General features: G+C 46.1%; 1 protein-coding gene across 3 annotated transcripts in view; it reads right to left on the reverse strand.

The window, feature by feature from the left end:
• The window catches only part of NAPB (NSF attachment protein beta), a 40935-nt gene extending 28673 nt beyond the window's left edge, over nt 1–12262 (reverse strand). Inside the window, exon 1 of one of the 3 annotated variants that reach the window (XM_059036854.2) lies at nt 9998–12262. In XM_059036854.2, the coding sequence (XP_058892837.1) occupies nt 9998–10095 (98 nt within the window). In that variant the 5' untranslated portion in view covers nt 10096–12262. The remainder of the gene's footprint in view (nt 1–9997) is intronic. The other 2 variants (XM_067012981.1, XM_067012982.1) reach the window with 2 other exon arrangements.
• Between the last annotated feature and the right edge of the window lie 8812 nt (nt 12263–21074).

Consider the following 21074-nt stretch of genomic DNA (forward strand, 5'->3'; position numbering starts at 1 on the left):
ATCAGGAGGGGACATCTGGACACAAGAGGGGATGCGGCAGGGTCCCAGCAACCGTCTGGACACAAGAGGGGATGCGGCAGGGTCCCAGCAACAGCAGCTCACAGACGACAAGACCCCGGCAAGGAGGGGCCGCAGAGTGGGGTCAAGGAGGCAGGTATGAGACCTGGAGCACCTGGAGGGCTGGAAGGGTGGCCTGGCTAGAGGCGGCAGACTCCAGAAGACGTGCTTCTGTGGGAGGGAGGGGGAGAGGAGGCTTGGCAGTGAAGGGAAAGAAAACGGAGGTGGAAATAAACTCAGGGTCTTAGGAAACGGGAGGAGGCAGAACTGGAGTGGCAGCAAGCCCCAACCCACCCCCATGACACTAGTCACCAAAGAAGCTGCACTAAGGCACTGACAGAAGGCAGAGCATTCAGGAGAAACCAGGCTTCGAATTTTGATCCTCCCCCAAGTTAGCGATATGCAGTAGACCCTCTCTTGTGATGGGTCTGGCAGGGACACCAGCTGCACTCACAGTCAGCCATGCGATCACTGACACACTCACAACCATTCTGGACCCAGATGCCCACTCTGCTTTTTACTTGCAGTACCCATTGAATGAATAGCAAGAGACATTCAACACTATTATAAAATAGGCTTTGTGCTAGATTGTTCTGCCCAACTGTAGGCTAATGGAAGTGTTCTGAGCATGTTTAAGGAAGGCCAGGCTAAGCTATCATGTTCGGTAGGTTAGGTGTATTAAATACATTTTCAACTTATGAGGGGTTTATCAGGACATAACCCCACTGTAAGCAGAGCAAGAATAACTGAACCTCTCCGATACACACACACCCTGGATAAAGAGGTAAGTAGAACACCCTCTCTGAGTGGCACATAGGTAGGTAATGGATTTTTTCCAGGGCAGACAAAATACTAGATGCCTAAGTAAGAAAACCGAGCGAAGGGTATTAAAAATGACTCATGGCATAAAGGTAGCCAGTAAAATAAAATTACGAAATTTCCTAAATAAAAAGCAAAGAAAAGAGATCACATGAAGAAAAACTGCAATTAAAACATAATATGGTTGACCCTTGAACAGTGCGGGGGGTTGGTGCGCTGACCATGGTGCAGCCAGCCCTCCAAACACACAGTCCCCCGCCCACACCCTCACATTCCACAGATCGGACAGCACCACAGTACCTACTACTGAAAAAAACCTGCATGTAAGTGGACACATGCAATTCCAACCATGTTGTTCAAGGGTCAGCTGTACATAACAAAATAACAAAATGACAATTAAAAATCATCCATATGCCAGTCATACCAATAATGTAAATGTGCTGAAGATTTTTAGATTTGCTCACAAATCTAAACAAACAAAACGCAACTCTGTGCTCAATATGACAGACACAACTAAAATAAAGCTATTCTGAAAGCCTCAAGATAAAGAGCTGGTCGGGAGTTTGCCAAATATGTCAACCTGCATTTGTTAGATTTGTTGCAGCAAGAAATACCCCGAAGTCTTCCCAAAGCTTCTCTCTCTCTCACTCTACCTTGTGCTGGTTGTGACTCTGCTGGCTTTCTCCATGGGTCTTCTCTCTGTTCTGGAATGCGGCCCCCATCGGGTGTACTCCTCTCATGACGGAAGCACAGATGACCCCTGCAGCTTCTGCTCTCACTTCCTACTTCAAAGTCAGTCCCGGCCACCTTGCCTGGACTCAGGCCACTGCCCCTGGACTCAACGGGGAGGGAAGGTGCCCTCTCCCTGGGGCAAGGAAGCACAGGCCACATGGCAACAGGCATCAGGTATAATCCTCTTACCTAACACAGCTCTAAAACAAGCAAACGCAAGTAACAAGAAAGCAGGGATTGCTGGCATCAGACAAGGTAGAATTTGGGCTCAAAAGTATCAAATGAAATAAAGAAATTCACTTCATAATGCTACAGATACAATTCAAATGAAATTATATGAATTGTGAATATCTATGTACCAAAACCTGGCAGCCACCTTTCTACATCAGAAATTACAGGAATCCTAAATGCCAAAATAATCTTGAGAAGGAAGAACAAAACTGGGGGGCTCATACGTCCTGATTTCAAAACTTACTACAAAGCTACAGTAATCAAAGCAATGTGGTACAGGCATTTAAAAAGACATACAGACCAATGGACTAGAATAGAGAACACAATGAATAAATCTGCAAATCACATACCTGATAAGGGATTAATATCCAAAATATAAAGAGAACTCCTAAAACTCAACAATAACAAAAAAACAAACCAATTCAAAAATGGGCAAAGGACTTGAATAGACATTTCTCCAAAGAAGATATATGAATGGCCAATAGGCATATGAAAAGATGCTCAACATCACTAATCATTAGGGAAATGCAAATCAAAGCCACAATGAGATATCATCTCACACGTTAGAATGGCCATTATTTAAAAAAACACGAACAGAAAATAACAAGTGCTGGCAAGCATGTTCAGAAATTTAGAACCTGTGTGCACTGTTGGTGGGAATGTAAAATGGTACAGCTACTATGGAAAAACAGTATGGCAGTTCCTAAAAAAATTAGAAGTAGAATTACGATATAATCCAGCAATTTCATTTTGGGGTATATACCCAAGAGAATGAAAAACAGGGTCTTGAAGAGATATTTGTACAATCATGTTCATAGCAGCATTATTCACAATAGCTAAAATGTGGAGGCAACCCTAGTGTCCATTAATGAATGAATGGATTAGCAAAATGTGGTATATACATACGATAGATTATTCAGCCTTATAAAGGAAAGAAATTCTGAAAAATGCTACAATATGGATGAATCTTGAGGACATTATGCTAGGTGAAATAGGCCAATCACAAAAACACAAATACTGTATGATTCCACTTGTATGAGGTACTCAGCATAGCTGAAATCATGAAAAAAGTATACGGTGGTTTCCAGGGGCTGGGGGAGCAGAGAATGGGGAGTTAGTAATGGGTATAGAGTTTCAGTTTTACAAGATGACAAGAGTTATGGGATGGTGGTGATGGCTGTACAACAACATGAATGTATTTTAATACTACTGAACCCTACACTTAAAAATGGTTAAGATGGTAAATGTTATGTGTATTCTACAATAAAAAAAAAGAATTTAAAAAATTACAACAGGGCTTCCCTGGTGGCGCAATGGTTGAGAGTCTGCCTGCCGATGAAGGGGACAAAGGTTCGTGCCCCGGTCCAGGAAGATCCCACATGCCACGGAGCGGCTGGGCCTGTGAGCCATGGCCTCTGAGCGTGCGCATCCGGAGCCTGTGCTCCGCAACGGGAGAGGCCACAACAGTGAGAGGCCCACATACCACAAAAAAAAAAAAAAAAAAAAAAATTACGAGAGATCCAAAAAGACAGAAATACACTCATAAAAGGAGATATTAATATACCCCTTTTAGTCCAAAACAGGTCAAGTGGACAAAAAGTATAGACATGAAAGACCTAGACAACATAATCAGTAACCAGATCTCAGGGATCTCTAGCAAGTCATACATTCTGAAAAGAGAACACCCACTTCTTCTTAAGGGCACATGGACCACTCATGAACACCAATCACACATTAGGTGGCAAAGAAAACCTCAGTCGTTCTCTGATCATAATGAAATAAATCTAGAAATTAATAATATACAAAAAAGGCGCTTCTACCTGGTACAAAACCCTCGAAGAACTCCTGGGTCAAAGATGAAACAAATTAAAATAAAAACACTATATATCAGTTATCTATGGGATGCAATTAAAACAGTAATACAGTTTTAAAGGAAAATTCATCCATGAATATTTGGATCCATATAAATAAAATAGAAATAATGAATTAAATACCACCCCTCACCCCCCCAAAAAGCCAAGGGGAAAAAACAAAAGAAAGTAATAAAGGCAAAAGAGAAATTAATAAGGTAGAAAACAGGAAACTAGTAAAACTCATAAGTCAAAATATCAGTTGTTTAAAGAAAAAGAATCAAGACGAAACGGGGACAAGCACTAACACATAAGTAGGAAGTAAAAAGAGGGAAATAACTGCTGCAATAACATTTTAAAAGTCATAAAAGACTACTTTGCACAACTCTGCAAATAAATTTTAAAACTTGGATGACATGAATAATTTCCTTGTAAAATACAATTTACCAAAACTGATGCCAACAGAGATAGAAAGTTTAAACATTATAAATTCCAGAGGGAAAAAAGAGAAAGTTATCAAAGAAATACCCACCAAAAAGCCCAAGATGATTTCACTGTAAGAGGATTCTATTCAAAAATCCAAAGACCAGAGCATGGGAAAAAAGAAAAACTAACAAATTCTTTTTATGAAAGTACCTGTGACATGAGTGCCTGTGACATCAATACATCAATCTGAGAAACACTATACACAAAAGAATTGTAAATAAAAGAATTTGAAGTAAAATATTTAAAAACAGAATCCCATAGTAAAAATAATACATTATAATCCAGAGGGGTTATTCAAGGGATGCAAGCAGAGTTCACTATGAGGCTATCCATTAGTTAATATACTAATAACTAAGAAAAAAAGTCACGCTTACCTGACAGTTATTGAAAAGGCCCACCCTCATTCAATTCCTAATGAAAACACCCATTAAAATGGAATTGGAAGATACTTCCTTACTGTGAAAAACATATTTTAACCCAAGAAAGAATTGATCTATTACTTTGTTAGATTTTAATTAAATTACCATTACTTACGATAAGCTCTATCCAAATACAGATGTGATTAACACTCTGAGATTCTATTTTCAAAGTCTCCTTACTGTGCACTCACAAGCATCACTAACTGAAAATTCTTAAGGTACGTAAGTTTTACCCATTTTACCATCTAATCAAATGAATGTAAAGTGAAAGCATAAAAATAGATTATAGAGTCGCCTTTAACTAGGATGATCCTCTGTCCTGGTTGCGGGGACACTCCTAGGTTATACCCATTTTCTTGGCAACTCAAAAATCTCCCAGTTTGGACATGATACTCATGGCCACTCAATAACTCACAGAAATAGGGAAATATCTGAAAAATTTTTTAAGCAGAATTATAAATTTAAATGTTACTTACATATAAAAGATAATATTTGGAGATTGAGAATTAACTAAAATCAAGAGGTGAAGGAGAAAATGCACTGCCACATAAGCTATGTGGCAGGATCGACAAATATTATCTAAAATTAATAAATCTGGTAGTAGAAGTATTCTAAAATTACTTAGACTTATGGCAATAACCATCAAAATAATCAAAAAGAAAGTTAAATGGTTACTTCTGCTGAGTACGATTTAGGAGAGTGAGGACTCAGAAAATTTTACTTTTCAACTGAAACCCTTCTGTACTCCTTGCATTTTCCTACCATATATGGATTTACTACAAACACATATTTAAGAAAACAGAAGAAAGTGACATGAACTCCCCTGCTCTTTGTTACCTTTGCTCTTGAAACTAGACAAAAGAGTACAAGAAAACAAATCAACATCTGTATCCGCATTCACCATAGTCCACGCACGCCTGCCACAGCCACGTGCTGTGGGAGGTGCTGGGCCAAAGCCACCAACTAAGGCAGACGCCCCAGGACCTTACATACTAAAGCCACAGGCCACCACAGTCCTCCCTACTTCTTGTAAAGGACTCTGCACCTCGCAGGGCTCACAAGAATGAGAGAATATATGGTGAACACTGCAAAAATGCAGACAGAAAAAGGCCAATCTTGTGAGAGTTTACTTGATATACAAACTGTAACTTGACATTGACACTCAAATTAGGAAACCAAATGATTGTAAGTAGCAGTAATATAGCTCTGTGCAGCTTAATAAGCATTCTGACACCTCATTCAATCCTTACAACTCTGACAAGTAAATTCTTTCCCTCTGCCCATTCATTAAAAAGCCGAAAAAACAGAAGCTCCGAATATGATTTACTTGGCCAGGGTCACCAAGCTAGTAAACTAGAATCTATATTTGGTCTTCTTACATATAATAGTATATATTATTATGGTTCATACATAATATACCTTATATAATATATAATTATTCAATACATAGGTTATTCTATTTTTTTTCTTTTTTGGGGGCTGTGTTGGGTCTTTGTTGCTGCGCGCAGGCTTTCTCTAGTTGCGGCGAGCGGGGGCTACTCTTCATTGCGTGTGTGGGCTTCTCATTGTGGTGGCTTCTCTTGTTGCAGAGCATGGGCTCTAGGTGCGTGGGCTTCAGTAGCTGTGGTGTGCGGGCCCAGTTGTGGCTTGAGGGCCCTAGAGCACAGCACAGGCTCAGTAGTTGTGGCACATGGGCTTAGTTGCTCCGCAGCGTGTGGGATCTTCCCGGACCAGGGCTCGAACCCGTGTCCCCTGCATTGGCAGGCAGATTCTTCACCACTGTGCCACCAGGGAAGTCCTCTATTTCTTATTACATAGGAAATAAAGAGTAAATATACATATATATTTCTTATACTATACTACCTATCTCTGAGTAAATCTGAGCTTACTGTTTTTTTTCAAAGTTTAATCTGCATTTGAATATCTACTGTAACTGAGGCAGACCTAAATGCTTTATAAATGTTTTCACATGCCCCCACCATATTTTGGCAAAATTTAAACACAATCTTTGACAAAATAAAGCTAAGTGAAGAATACTGATAATGGCCTATAATGCTTAAGAAATATTCCCAATTTTCACAACTAGCTAAGAAATTATAAACTTATAGTTATTTCAAGATAACCCTTACAGGGCCTTTCATTAAATTTACTTCAACACTGCCAGATTTACAGCTCCTTATAAGCTTTGAGACTGGGGAACATTCAAGAGCACGAGAAGGAAGCATTAACCATCCAGAACATCTTCCCACAGTCAATCTTAAGCCACTCTCTCCATGTGCACTGGGCAGTGTACCCAGTGTGGTCTCCTATAACAAGAGAAATGCAAAGCTATCTTGCTGTCAGACCCAGGTCAGCTAACCATCATACCAGTAGTTAAGATGCTAAATTAAAATTTGAAATTAACTACAAAGTTCAATAGCTCATCTCTGGAAACAAATGAAACCAAAACACAACTCTTTTGATGGTAATTTTGCTATACTAAGCTCAGTCAGCAAAAGAATAAGCTTTAATTTCATTCCACAACTACAAAAACACATCACTGTTTAACTGGCAGTCAAACAGAAAGACAGACAACCACGACAGTGGCTTCTTGTGATGGCTGCATCCCTCAGCCTTACACACAGAGGAACGCACGACTGACTTTTTCTCGGGAATACACAATGCATATTTTCATCTAATTTTACTGAAAGCAACAAAAAAGGAAGAGCTACAGAACAGTAGTGAGAACACAGCATTGCCACAAAACTAGCGTGAGTGGTGGATCAGCACTGAGTGGAGGGGACCAACGTCTAACAGGTTTTAAACTGCAGCTGGGATAGTGAGTCCGTGGTGTGAAACATCTGCAGTAAAGTACACTGAGCACCTTGTAATGGCTGCCACAGCCCCAAACAGCATCACCTGCCCCCTTTAAAGCACTGTCAGCTCTTACACAGATGGGCTCGGTGATACCGGTGATACTCATGCAGGTATGTTTTGTTAATGACGGAGCCTGACATGAAGACAGATTACACTGTGGTTTAAATAAAGGAAAACAAGAAGATGGGAAAATTCTCAGGCTAAGGGAGTGGGGGCAGGGTGGAGTAACATATATCCCAGCTTAGAAGGGTGATGACAGGTGCAAGTGATGCTAGATGTAACATCAGATTCTGAACAACTGAAACTGATACAGAATCTGTCTTCCTACTGTCACTGAGAGAGAAACTAGGCCTGGTTTTGGCTTCAAAGAATTATGTAATGCTATTAAACCTCACAGAACTATGAGTACCCTCTTCCTCAAGTTTTTCTGGAGCCAAGTATTACTAAAAACACAGTCTTCCATAGTATAAATAACCCTTACATGGTACAAAGCTCTTTCAAATACTTTATTTCATTAAAAGACCAATGATACAGTCCAAAAGGTCTTTGGCTCTGAAATCCTGGCAATGTCACTTGATCTGTCTGGCTGCTTCCTTGATAAATAACTGGGCCTGAAAATTTTGATGAAGATACTAATTAATATTTCATAATCCCCATCTTCAATGACTAAATGTTTTACAAGCATATACTCACAAAACCTTCACTCACTATGAGATATACTTCTCTTACCCTCATTTCATAGCCGAGGAAACTGAGGGGCTAAGGAACTTGCCCGAGGTCCCAAAGCAAGGATAATAAACTGACCTGCTGGATCCAGGTCAGACCTAGGATGCAATGACTTTCAAGCAAACTGAGTGTGAATGGTGAGGATGAAGCTTCCTATACAGCCTGCCAATGAAACAGGTGATCAATAGCCAAGGAGAAAAAAGACAAAAGGCCTTTTTAAAATCCCTTAAGGATTACTCATTCAAGATCTGGCCTACTTCCACGAAAACAATAACGCAACACCTCTTCACAGAAAGGTGCACGCCCCTGAGAAGCATCAAGTGCTCTCTGGCTTTTTTCCTCTGCCAATTACACATTCTCTTCCAGGGAAGCACATCTGGATTTGAAACCTGTGCCTTTACGATCACCTCCCAGCTTGAGATGCTATGACATTAAATTTTATATAAATAAACTGTAATTGTTTTGTGAACCACCAGAGAAAGGACCTATTGTTTGGTGTTAGCATCAAGTATTAGGCAGTGCTCCTTATGTATTGCCATAACTTTTAAAGGGGAACAAATTTATAATTCACTGCCACAATGCAGACCACACATCACATGAGAAATTTAGAACCCAGCTGGGATAAATGCCCCGAGAGATTTTTGAGGACAGGAACCCTTTCCTTTCTGCATCTTTGCACCCTGCACTACGTGCACTGCATGAAACCTGCATATGAGCATTTCCTGGAGATTATCAACAACGGTAAAGTATTACCAAAAGAACGAAGGTGGCAAGACTAGCGGATTCCAAACCGATTTTGTACAGAAATAAAACTGCGTCTAATAATGCAACAGTTAAATACGGATCCCCGGTCCTTCTCAGAATAAAAACATGCTCTGGGTGTTGGCCGAGGACCTTTCACTTCCAAAAAGGAAAAAGAGTAAACCACCACGAACTTTCTGCCTCTCATCCTAAACAGCTGAATCATTCACATATTCAACCGCCCAGAATTCTTCCAAGGGCTGTCAATGCAGGCTCTGCTTTTTGGGAAGTCCGAATTTAAGACCTTCCCTAGGAGAGCACAGAAAAATTATAGGAAATGAACGGGATTCCCAAATGACGCAGACTTAGAGGAGTTGCGTTATACCTAATCCAACAGGAGGCCCTGAGTATCACATCAATCTCCAGTGAAGGAAAGACACCAGCTTGAGAAAACGTACTCATTCTTCCCACGGATATTTATTAAACCTGTACTTGGCGCAAGGCGCACGGGCACCGGGTGGTGGAATGCGGCTGCCGCGGCCCCACCACCAGCCCGACGCCCCCAAATGACCGCGGACCAGGCACTGGGGGTCCGGGACCCGCCGCTCTCCGGCGCCTCACGCCCACACGGGTCTCCCGAGCTGCGTGGGTTCACTCGTGGCGAAATAACAAACCGGTGTGGCCGCCGCGGGGAGGGTCACGCACACCCGCGCGTCCGGTGGGACACCGCACCCGCGCGGGGGCCTCCGGGGATCCTAGGGGATCCCTGGAGGGCGCATGGGGGCCCCTGGAGCGCCGTGGGGTTCCAGGGAGTGCGTGGGGAGGGCTTCGGGGGTTCCAGGGTATCCCTGGAGGGCAGGTGGGGGACTCCAGGGGTCCTGGGAGGTCCCTGGAGCGTGGGGGGGGCCTTGGGGCGTTCTGGGGATTCCAGGGGGCGCCGAGGGGCCCTAGGGGAATCTCTGGAGGGCGTGTGAGGGTTGAGAGCCCCTGGGGCGTTCTGGGGGCCCCCGAGGGAAGTGGGGGGTGCCGGCCAGGGACGGAGACACCCTCCGCTCAGGGCACGCGCGGTCCGGCGCTCACCCAAAGAGCCCTCGGAGAAAGGAGTGGGAGGCCTTGACTCGCTTCTCCGCCTCCGCCATCAGTTGCACCGCCTCTCGCTCCTTCCCCGCGTTGTCCATGTCGCCAGCCGCGACCGCCGCCACAACCTCCTCTCCGGGTCGGACGCGCCTCCCGCGCCTCCCGGTCCTCTCGCAGCAGCCGGGCGCGCAGTCTGTCGGGAGTTGCAGTCCAGGCAGCGCCCGGGCCGTCCTCTCGCAGCTGCGGGGCGCGGAGGCGCGGCGTGCAACCTGTCGGGAGTTGTAGTCCAGGCCGCACTCTGGCGGCAGGAGCGAGCGAGGCGTCCACTACCATACCCAGATGGCTGCAGAGCCCGCGGCTCTGCAGGGGCCTCGAGGCGGGGGCCGCGAGGCGGGGGCCTCGAGGCGGGGGTGCTGACCCTCTGTAGGGCCCTCTGCGAAGGGGCACGTTAATCTTTTAAGGATGTGGGGAACGGAAAAGAGCCCGTGGCTTCCAGAGAAGACCGCCTCAAACTCAAGTATCACGTTTGATCGGAGTCTCTTCCCAGCACAACCGTGGCCAGGGGATGGACGGGGACGCGGGGACAACGGGGTGGATGAGGACACGGCGGGTGGCGGGCTGGAAAGCTTCACTGCACGCGAATTCCACGAGCGTGATGTAAGGCGGCCAGGGACTCAGCTGCAATAACCTTGCGATGCCCCGCCCACCGACCCTCCAGCTCCAGCAGCGGGAGGAACCACGTTTATCTTCAGAGCAAGGCATTTAAGAAGGAAACGTTTGCCCCAATATAAATTCAGAGTTGGGGCTTCCCTGGTGGCGCAATGGTTAAGAATCTGCCAGCCAATGCAGTGGACACGGGTTTAAGTCCTGGTCTGGGAAGATCCCACATGCTGCGGAGCAATTAAGCCTGTGGACCACAACTACTGAGCCTGTACTCTAGAGCCCGCGAGCCACAACTACTGGAGCCCCTGCGCCTAGAGCCCATGCTCCGCAACAAGAGAAGCCACCGCAATGAGAAGCCCGTGCACCACAATGAAGAGTAGCCCCCGCTTGCCACAGCTAGAGAAAGCCCGCGTGCAGCAAAGAAGACTCAACGCAGCCAAAAATAAATAAATAATTTTTTAAAAAAATTCAGAGTTGTTTTTCAGTCTCCGCATATTGTAACTTTCTGTCGGTCCTCCTCCTTGGTTAAAAAAGACTTGCATATATGGGATATGTGCATAATCCTGTTTTTACTGACTGAATTCTTTTCAATGGATGTGAGCAATTGAGCTCTCTTATTCTTTACATAATGCTGGCCACAGTGTGGAGTGGGTCTCCCGGGACACAGTTCTGCCTGCCAGGAACTTATAATCTCCTAGGAGAAGTATCCGTAGATAGACGCTACCCTGTGCCAACGATTTCCAGGCCTGTCCTGGAAGGACAGAAGTTATTTTTTAATGCAAAGTCTAGGCCATTTACATTTGGTAATGCTAAAGCAGAGGTGGTAAAGCAAATATGAAAATCGCTGCCAAATGAGAACTTGTGACAGTTTCAAGCTATTAATAAATACACTGTGGGCACTGGCACACAAAATACATCTAAGCAAATGAAGCCTGAACTGAGAGAGCAAGGCAAGAAGGGCCAAACTCCTAAAAAGAATGGTCACTAAAGTGTATGTCACAGAGTCCCTACAGTGCAGCCACTCGAGATGGAAGGAAGCCTCAGATCCTCAGGCAGAGTTTATTAACTTTTACTACGTGCATTATTCTTACTTCAAAAAGCTAATCTGGAGCAGTACTGGTGAAGAAGGAAGCAGGAAATTAGAGGAAGTAAATGCAGGAGTAAAGAGAAAAACTGCAAAAAGTGGACACGAGCAGTCGAGGAGCAGAGCAGTCTATGGGGATTTGGTGGAGGGTCCAACTCGAAAACTCCAAGTGCAGCGTGAGTGTCTTGATTAAAGCAGTTCCCAAAGGATGTTCAAGAAATACTGATCCCTAAGCGCCTCGCTATTTGTATTGGCATCTCATGGAGCTGGAGTCTAGGAAGTGTACGTTTAAGAAAGAACACCACTATTCTGAAGCATGCAATTCTAGATTCTCAAATCTGTAGTCAGCAGAGAAGGAGGCAGGATGGACTGCCTTTTGTAAACCAGAACTTGCAGTGATGGGTGGCAGGGGGACATCTGGACAGTTTTGATGTTTCTGGGTATTTTGCTCAATTTATTCTTTCTCACGGGCACTCCCAACTTTCCCCCCAGACCACACCCCTGTGGGAAAAAACTTCAAACCTTCATTGTTGTGTCAAGTGTGTGTTTTCTTCTCCCCTCTGGTGGGACAGCTGAGGAATGTTCTGGGTGAGGGGAGGTAGCAGGGCAGAGGGACAGACCTCTCAGAATGAGCACTGACCAGAGGGACAGGAGGGGGGGATCCTCAAAGCAGGAGGGAGGAGCTGTAGTGGACCAGAGAGGGGCTGAGGCCCTGGAGCAGATCTGAAGGAGCCATGGCCCACACCTGTGCCCGCCAGGAAGGTGGCCACTTACATTTAGATCAGATAATATGAAATGAAATGTAAATTTCACCCCTCAGTCACGCCACATTTCAACTGCTGAACAGCCACACATAGCTAGTGGCTGCCATTTTTATCACTGCACAGAGTTCTAGGGGACAACACTGGCCTGTGCATACCTTGCCTTTCGGCAGCTCTGGACACTTTGAAGAAAAGAGGAAGAGGTCTTCCGAGCTTCTGAGAAGATGGAACTGGAAAAGAGGAGCTTCACCCCGAACGAGACGGAACCAGGCAGAAGCTGCAGGCCTATCCCTGTGAGCAGGTCAGGTGACGGACACACAGGAGTAGATGGAATGTCGTGTCCACCCACCCACCTGAGAGGTGGTCTGCGAAGGCAGACACAGACCCTGTGACAGCTGCAGCTCTAGGAAAGGCGGGTCGGGATGTGACCCACGTGGGAATCTAGGTGTGGTGTCTGCATGTGCTCGCAGAGGGGCTGCAGTGTGGGGGTCCCGTGTGGAGCCAGCACCTGCAGGGGCAGCGGGCGCCCTTGCGGCCTGCCTCAGGGTGCCTCTGACTGCTCAGTGGCCAGGCGGCAGCTGCCAGGTACGCTCACCTAGTGTCACCCTCTGGTTCCAAAGTCAGTAGGAAACTTCTGATGGTGACTAGCACTTAATCTTCCAGTGTCGGCCAGCACCTGCGATTCTGACGGTTCTCTCTGGCCTTCCAGCCTGCTCTGATTGGATGCTGTGGGAGGCAAGGGGGAGGAAATGAACCTCATGAACGGGAATTCACTCCCCTTTGCCTCCTGGAAGCGGCCCTCAATCAATGACTGTTGCAAGTTGGAGGATAAATACCCCTCTGGTGGGACAGCTGAGGAATGTTCTACACTCTCCCCCGAGGTGCTCAGTGGGAATGAGCCCCTGTTGCCAAAAGGAGAAGGTAGCTTGTTCGGTGCCCTGCATTGGCTTCCTTCCCCACCCTGTCCCCACACCCCTACTGGCCCCGCCTAGTGGTGTCACCTCCCCACAAACTGCTCTCACTAGAATCCTTGTCTCGAGGCCTGCTTCTGGAAGGACACCAGCCTGGACAGGCAGAGTGTGCACTGAGGACCAGTAGGTGCGTTCCGGCCCCCGTGCACATTGCAAGTTCATCAGCTGAGCTTCTCACCTGTGGGTCACTGCAGACACAGGGGTCTGCTTTCCACTTCCAACGTGGTATAAAACCATAACAGCCATTTGCCACTGTCATCCCCTGTGGTCGAGGCGCTGCCTGGGACGCCTGGCATCTCACTCGGTGTCTCTCAGTGAGGGTGTAGCTGGAGCTGGGGTAGACACTTCCCACTCACCTGGTGCCGGGGGTGGGAAGACTCATGTGGTCCCTCGCAGGCTCTCTCTGGACTCACGTGGTGGCCAAAGAGCCAAAGGTGCTGGGGGCCGGCACCCAGGCAGCAGCCCCATCACCTTTAACCTAGTCTCCAAAGTTGCCAGGTATCACTTCCGTTTCCCGGAAGGAAATCACTCACCCGTGTTCAAGGGGAGGGTCTCAAAGGCTTTGCAGACATGTTAAAACCTCCACAGTTAGGTTCCAGGGAGCCAGTCACCACCCTGGTCCACTCTGGTTGTGCTGGCAAAGCTGGGAAGCAGGAGCCCCCAAGCTGGGAGCCACCCTTGCCTCCAAGGGCCCTGGAGCCCTTAGAGGCTCTGCCCCGTCTTCAGCTGCCTCCACCAAGGACATCTCGGCCTTGCTTCCATCTGCAGCATGAGTGGCTTAGAGGCAGCCAGTCAAAGCCAGGCCCCATCCACTGCTCCCCTTTAGAAAGAGGGAGAAAGGAAGCCATTCCAGAAGGCCCTTCATCCAAAAGCATCAAAGTAACGAATTCAGGACAAGGAATGTTCTCCATTCTTGCCAGGGTCCAGCCCCGGCAGTCCAGGGATTCTCGAGATGGAGGCAACGGCGTCGGCGGGGAAAATAATTCAAAGGAGACAGGTAGATGTGTGCAGAGATTCTTCTATATTTTTTTTCAAGACAGGCTACAGCATTATATACTTTCTTAGGCATTGCATAAGCTCTTTCACTATTTTTAACTAGAAGAAGGATATCTCATGTCTAGATCTAAAAAGCAGAAGCTGTACTGTACCCAGGTTTCTTGTAAATTTCACATGAGCCAGGATACCGCTAGTCTAACCTCAATACTCTATTTTCTTCTTTTCGCTTGAGCAAGCATAATTCCCCTTATCCCACTTCCCTTATGCTACTAATACTACTAGGAACATTATGTACAAGCTTATAAGGCCTACCATTCTGAACGCCGGGGAGGACATCTTACCTCAAATTTAAATTGTATTAATAATTCATCTTTAAAATGTCTACAAAACACTTCCTGTGCTCTATATCTTAGTAGTAATTGGAGGAACTGTGGTGTCAAAAGTTGGGGGATTTGGTTTGTACCACTTCCATCTTTTTGGTTTGAATCCTCCAGAAATTCCCACAAAATTTTGTCCCAGTATTCCCAGAATGAGGAGGAGGGCCTTCCATCGTCCACCACTCGAGGAGCCTTGCTTCCTCACACCAGCACTTCTTGCCGAGCCTTGCTCAGGCAATGGTTGGCAATGCTGGACGGCTTCCGGCACATTCTTGTTGATGAGGTTGAGCTTCTGTACTTTTTGCAGCATTAAGGATAGAATTTAATTACTTTATCTCCAGTGGTTCTTTTCCTTTTCCTCAAGGACTTGCAAAATGCAAGAGCAATTGAATAGGGAGCTTCAGAGGAATCATTAAATCTGTGTTTTTTATTACAGTTGTTTTTACTTTTCAAAACAACATTTGGGTATGTGTGTGTTTGAGACATTTCACACCATGTCAAAATTTCTAGAAATATTCCCAAAGGCAGCTTTGTTAATATTATTTAACATTTCCTTAAGAAATTATTTTGTAAAATTTAGAACAAAGAATTAGAAAAGGTAAAATTAATTTAATACACAATATCTGTTATAGGAAACATAGAAAATCTTAAGTTAAAATACTCATGGGGCTTCCCTGGTGGCGCAGTGGTTGAGAGTCTGCCTGCCAATGCAGGGGACATGGGCTCGGGCCCTAGTCTGGGAAGATCCCACATGCCGCAGAGCAACTGGGCCCGTGAGCCACAGTTACTGAGCCTGCACGTCTGGAGCCTGTGCTCCACAACAAGAGAGGCCGCGATAGTGAGAGGCCCGTGCACCGCGATGAAGAGTGGCCCCCGCTTGCCACAACTAGAGAAAGCCCTCACACAGAAACGAAGACCCAACACAGCCATAAATAAATTAATTAATTTTTTTAAAAATCCATTCAATTGATTAAATAAATACTCTTGAAAAAATAGTATTGTTGTTAATGTTATTCTTCTAATTAATCTATATGAAACTCTAAAATGTGTTTCAAAATTAACTTGATGCTTTTAAATATGGCAAATAGGCATAAAAACAAAGATGATACAACTTTTATTCATATGGTATGTTCAAAGACCTCTCTTTGCTCTTGGCTTAATATAATTCTTTTCAAAGTTATGGTTCTGAGCTACAGGCACAATGGCTTAAAGGGAAAAAATAGTTTATTTCCTGGACTGTTCTGATATCCTTTCAAATTATTTTTTAATGGAATTTATTTTAATATTTATTTATTTATTTGGCTGCACTGAGTCTTAGTTCCCTGACCAGGGATCGAGCCTGTGACCCCTGCACTGGGAATGCAGAGTCTTAACCACTGGACCACCAGGGAAGTCCCTCCTTTCACATTATTATTTAATGCTACATTAAAGGAAATTTTAGGAAACAAATTTTCACCCATATTTCTACCTACCTGAGACTTTCTTTTTCACAAATATGTTTTCCTATCAAATCTTTATCTTTTACACTGCTATATTTAAAATGGATGACCAACAAGGACCTACCGTATAGCACAGGGACCTCTGTTCGATATTCTGTAACAACCTAAATGGGAAAATATATAACTAAGTCACTTTGCTGTACACCTGAAACTATCACGTTATTACTCAACTATACTCTAATATAAAAGTTTAAAAAATAAATAAAATAAAATAAAATAAATATTTAAAATCTTTATCTTTTAAACCTGCAAATATGCAGGAATTATTAGGGTGTATATTTGTATTTTGTTTAGGAAAGAAGCATTTTCTACATTGCTACAAGTCTTTGTAATTGATTGTTCATGGGTAATAGTTCACTGCACTGAATTTAACATATCCGTTCCCCACTGTGGCATATTTGGGTTTTGTCACATTTGGCTATTGCCAAAACACTCAGGGCTGTCCCAAAATGCAAGAAGGGTTTTCCCAGCAGTGGTCACGTGGACTCAGCTTCTCTAGGGTGTGGTGCCGGCCGCTCTTCACACTCCGCCCCTCTGTACTGGTGACGGGATCGGCAAACAATGGTGATGCTTGTTGTCCACGGATTCTGTGCCTGCAACTGTGCCTATTCCCTAACATTTATTTGTAACCAAAATCAACACCCAGGGCACTTTTGCGGTCATTTGCAGATGTGTGCGGAACAGGAGATATTGGTGTGCTCGATGCACACGCGCTGGTCTCATGTTGTAAATGACTGTCCTTCTCGTAGTCTATTTAGTGCCACGTTTTTCATATTTTGTACTTTCTGTTGGCGATTTCGCTATTCAAACCGGCCCCCGAGCATGGTGCTGAAGTGCTATCTAGTGTCCTCTTTCCGGGCCTGTAAAAGTGCTAGAAGGCGGGCCATGCCCTCCAGAGGAAACATGTCTGTTGGATAAGCTTCATTCACGCACAAGTTACAGGGCTGTTGGCTGTGAGTCCTTGTTAATGAGTCAACGAGATGTCAAATAAAATGATATATTTCATATACAAGATGGTGACATGCTGTGATGGGTGACCAGACACTCACGGGAAGCAAACCTATGTTACCCTGGGATGGCGATGGTTCGGACTTTGTTAATTTAGGGTTTGTGCTGACTTTATAGAACAGAACTACCTCAAATGATGAGAATCGACTATGTTAGGAGGGTATCTGGTAAAGACAATGAAATGAAGTCAGATCAGGGAATCTCTGTTTCCCGCTCCCTAAAAGAAATGGATAAAGTAAAAATCTAGCAACTCTTCCTGAGAATTAAGACAGAGAAATCTCCCCGTGTCAGATCACGTTGCCCACAGCTCCACTCACCACCCATCTGTGAGCTGTCTGTCCTGTGGTGCTGACCTGTACAGACTCCATCAAAGGGGCCCTGACCTCTGACTTCCTGTTGTGTCTGACCAAAAAGGTGCCCAGCCTGTGGTGGAGGGCAGAAGGTAAGGGACATCCCCCGACCAGGCGGCCAGCTGAGGCTCCCCTCATCCCGTAGCAAATGATGGCCTTATGCCCTGGGCTCCCTTGCCCCTGCAGCATTGTAGATAACCCCGTAAATAAGCCCTCCTATTGCTAGTGTATCCTATTTACTGCTGGGACCCTGACAGACACACTCTCCAGCTCATTGTCTGAAGACGGTATAACCTTGAAACCCAGAGCAGAAAAGGTCAGTGTGAGAAAGGACAATTTTGTGCCAGTCTCACTTAGGAACATGAACACAAAAATTTTAAGCAAACATTAGCAAACACACCATGCAAAAAAATCTTGATGGTTATGGACATAAATGTGAAATGCTAAACTTTAAAACTTTAAGAAGTAAGTGAAAATACAGGAAAGAAGCTTTATGACCTTGATATCCTAAATAGACATCAAAACTGCAAACCGTAAGAAAAAAAATCGATACATTCACTCCCTTAAGATTAAAGATTTATTTTCACCAACTTTGCATGACTCCAACGAAAAGACAAAACCATAACCCAGAAAAAGATATTTGCAGCACATTTGCCCTCAGATAACTATTATTAAGGGTAAAGAAATTCTACAAATCAATGGAAGACCAACAACCAAATCGAAAACATGGGCAAAGGACTTGAAGAACTGAAGGTTACAAGAAAGTCTGGGACCTCTTCAGCTTTTGCTGCTCATTGTCTCGGGAGGACAGTAGTTTGTTCATAGAAAACCAGAAAGACAGCAGGGAAGCAGCCAGAGGCCTGCGGGGTCTGGGGGCCTTTTCTTTGCTTTCAGGATGGGGCCTGATGGCTGTTTAAGTGGAGTAGCCTGCTGAACTGGTAAACCAACATCGCAGGATTATGGACACCATCTGCAGAAAAGCAATGTGACAAAGGACAATGGCGTGTGACAAACCCGCCACCCTTGGTCCCCAGGTGGAAGTCCCATGGAGACAGAATGCCAGCCCCTGTGACCTCTCTGACCTTCTGAGTCCCATGGTTTCTCAGTGTCCTGGTCTGGAAAAAGCAAACATCCGCTGGCCCTTTGGAGGTGGTGCCAGCTCCAAGCCATCTGGAGCTCCGCCTCGTCACTGCTGCTTTCTGCTGCTGGCCTGGCGAGACCGGCAGGCCTCTCCAGCCAGGCTCAGCCACGCCCCTCTGCTGCAGCCCAGGGATCAGGGCTGCTGCCTGCGGCTGGCAGTGTCCCCTGCAGCCTCCGTCGGGAGCGTGCAGCCCCTCCATCCCGGGGCTGCTCCTTGCTGGGCTCTCTTTGAAGGGCTTCTGGTGGCAGGGTGATTGGATGCCAATCAAATAGATTGGCATCCTGCCTGGGTTACATCCAGGTCAGCAGCCAGGCCAGATCAGGACTATTTAGGGGACAAGGAGAAGCTCATCAAACACAAACACAAACAAAACAAAACAAAAAGGCAGTGGAGAGAAGAACCCAGAGGAAGCCAGCCTGCTGTTTGCAAGGGCTCATTTGTTCCCCCAGATAGAGGAGAAGAGGCTCGGGAGCAGACGCAGGTCCCTAAGAGAGCGTGACACTGTGACCCGTGTCCCAGGCCCAGGCCGGCAGTGGCAGAGGGGTGGAGGGAGGGAATGGCCAGGAGCCCAGGGCCGGTCCACCTGCCTCACCTCCTCCTTCTTATTAAAACAGCTGAAGCCCTGCCCCAGGCAGGCACTTCTGTACCTTTGATCATTTAACTTTCACAGTCAGCTTCCTATGACATCGATTTTACAGGCCCGGAAACAGACTCAGGAGGTAAAGCAATGACCAAGCCACAGTGGCAAGGCTGTCCCACCTCGGCCGCTGCTGGGCAGCGCCCCCCTTCACAGCAGCCCAGGCCACACAGTGAGACCAGACTGACCAGCCCAGATGTCTGGACCGAGCCTGGCTGGGCAGGGGATGCTCTACCTGGCTACCTGTCCTGGAGCATGCCGGGCACCCTAGGGCATGGGTTCCCACCTGCTACATGACCTCCAGGTCCGCCCCCCACTTTGGGGAGCAATGGCACCCCACTTCAGATGTTCAGTCAGAGCGTAACACGATGAGCAGAGGTTTTGACCAGGGAGATCTGTGCAGGTTCTGAGAACTTCATGGGACAAGGGCAGCAGGGGTGGGGAGACACAGCAATGACCAAGGTAGGACCAGGGAGTGGTTTAAAAGCTACAGCCAGGAAACTCCCGTCTCCAGAGCTCAGCCTCACAAGCAGAGCCTTTCTGCTGAGTGGTAAGACAGTTTCATTTCCTGCTTATTTTCCCCTGGGAGCAGCTGATAAAGAAATCCCAAGCCTGGTTGGCAACAGCAAAGCCAGGAAGTTGTGCAGCTCACAGAGGGGCCCCCCTTGGATCCCTGCTACCTGACCCACACACAACCAGCCAAGGGCTCATCTGAGATGAATCCCATCCTCTTGCCACCGTGACTGGTGCAGCCATGGCTCTGCTACCAGGTTCAGCCTGTGAGTCAGGAGGTCAGGTTTTTTAGACTCTTGGGGAAGATGCTTCCTCTTTCTTAACAACCAACTATTGTCTTCCTCTGGGTGGCGTGGCAGCAGATGAGAAGGTAGCCTGGGTCCAGGCTGGTGGAAGGGGCCATGGTGCAGACCTCACTCTTCTCATCCTTGCCCCCTCAAGGCTCTGCAGGGGCAGCCCTTTCCCACTCAGTGGCCCGGGTACCAGTCAGGAAAAGGGGTGGTGGCAGGAGGGGGACTCCAGTCTGAGTGTCTGTTCCACAGGAATCTCTGTGCTTATTCCTGCACACCCTTCATCCATCCATCCATCCACCTGTCCACCCACTCACTCATCCACCCACCCATCCATTCATCCATCTATCCCTCCATCCACCCAACTGTCCATCCATCCTTCTATCCATCCATCTGTCCATTCGTCCACCTGTCCTTCCATCCACCTCTCCACCCACCCACTCATCCATCCATCCAAACTGCTCTTTTGAGGTATAATTGACATACAATGAACTCACATATTTAAACTCACACTTCGATGAGCTTTGATATAAGAATCTCCCATGAGATCATCTGTACAATCCATAAAAATGAACACATCTACCCCCCAAAGTTTCCTCATGCCCCTTTGTATTCCCTCCTTCCCACCCATTGTTCCATGGACATACACAGGCCCCATATTTGCTATGGTTCCATGCTATAACCAGGCCATATTTTCCCCTTCTTCTATTGACAAGAACAGGGTTCCCATTTTTCACTTTTCATGAACATAACCAACGAGTGTGCCCTTATTCCATGGAAATAGTCAGGC

Source organism: Kogia breviceps, chromosome 14, assembly GCF_026419965.1.
Source record: "Kogia breviceps isolate mKogBre1 chromosome 14, mKogBre1 haplotype 1, whole genome shotgun sequence".
Lineage (NCBI taxonomy): Eukaryota > Metazoa > Chordata > Mammalia > Artiodactyla > Physeteridae > Kogia > Kogia breviceps.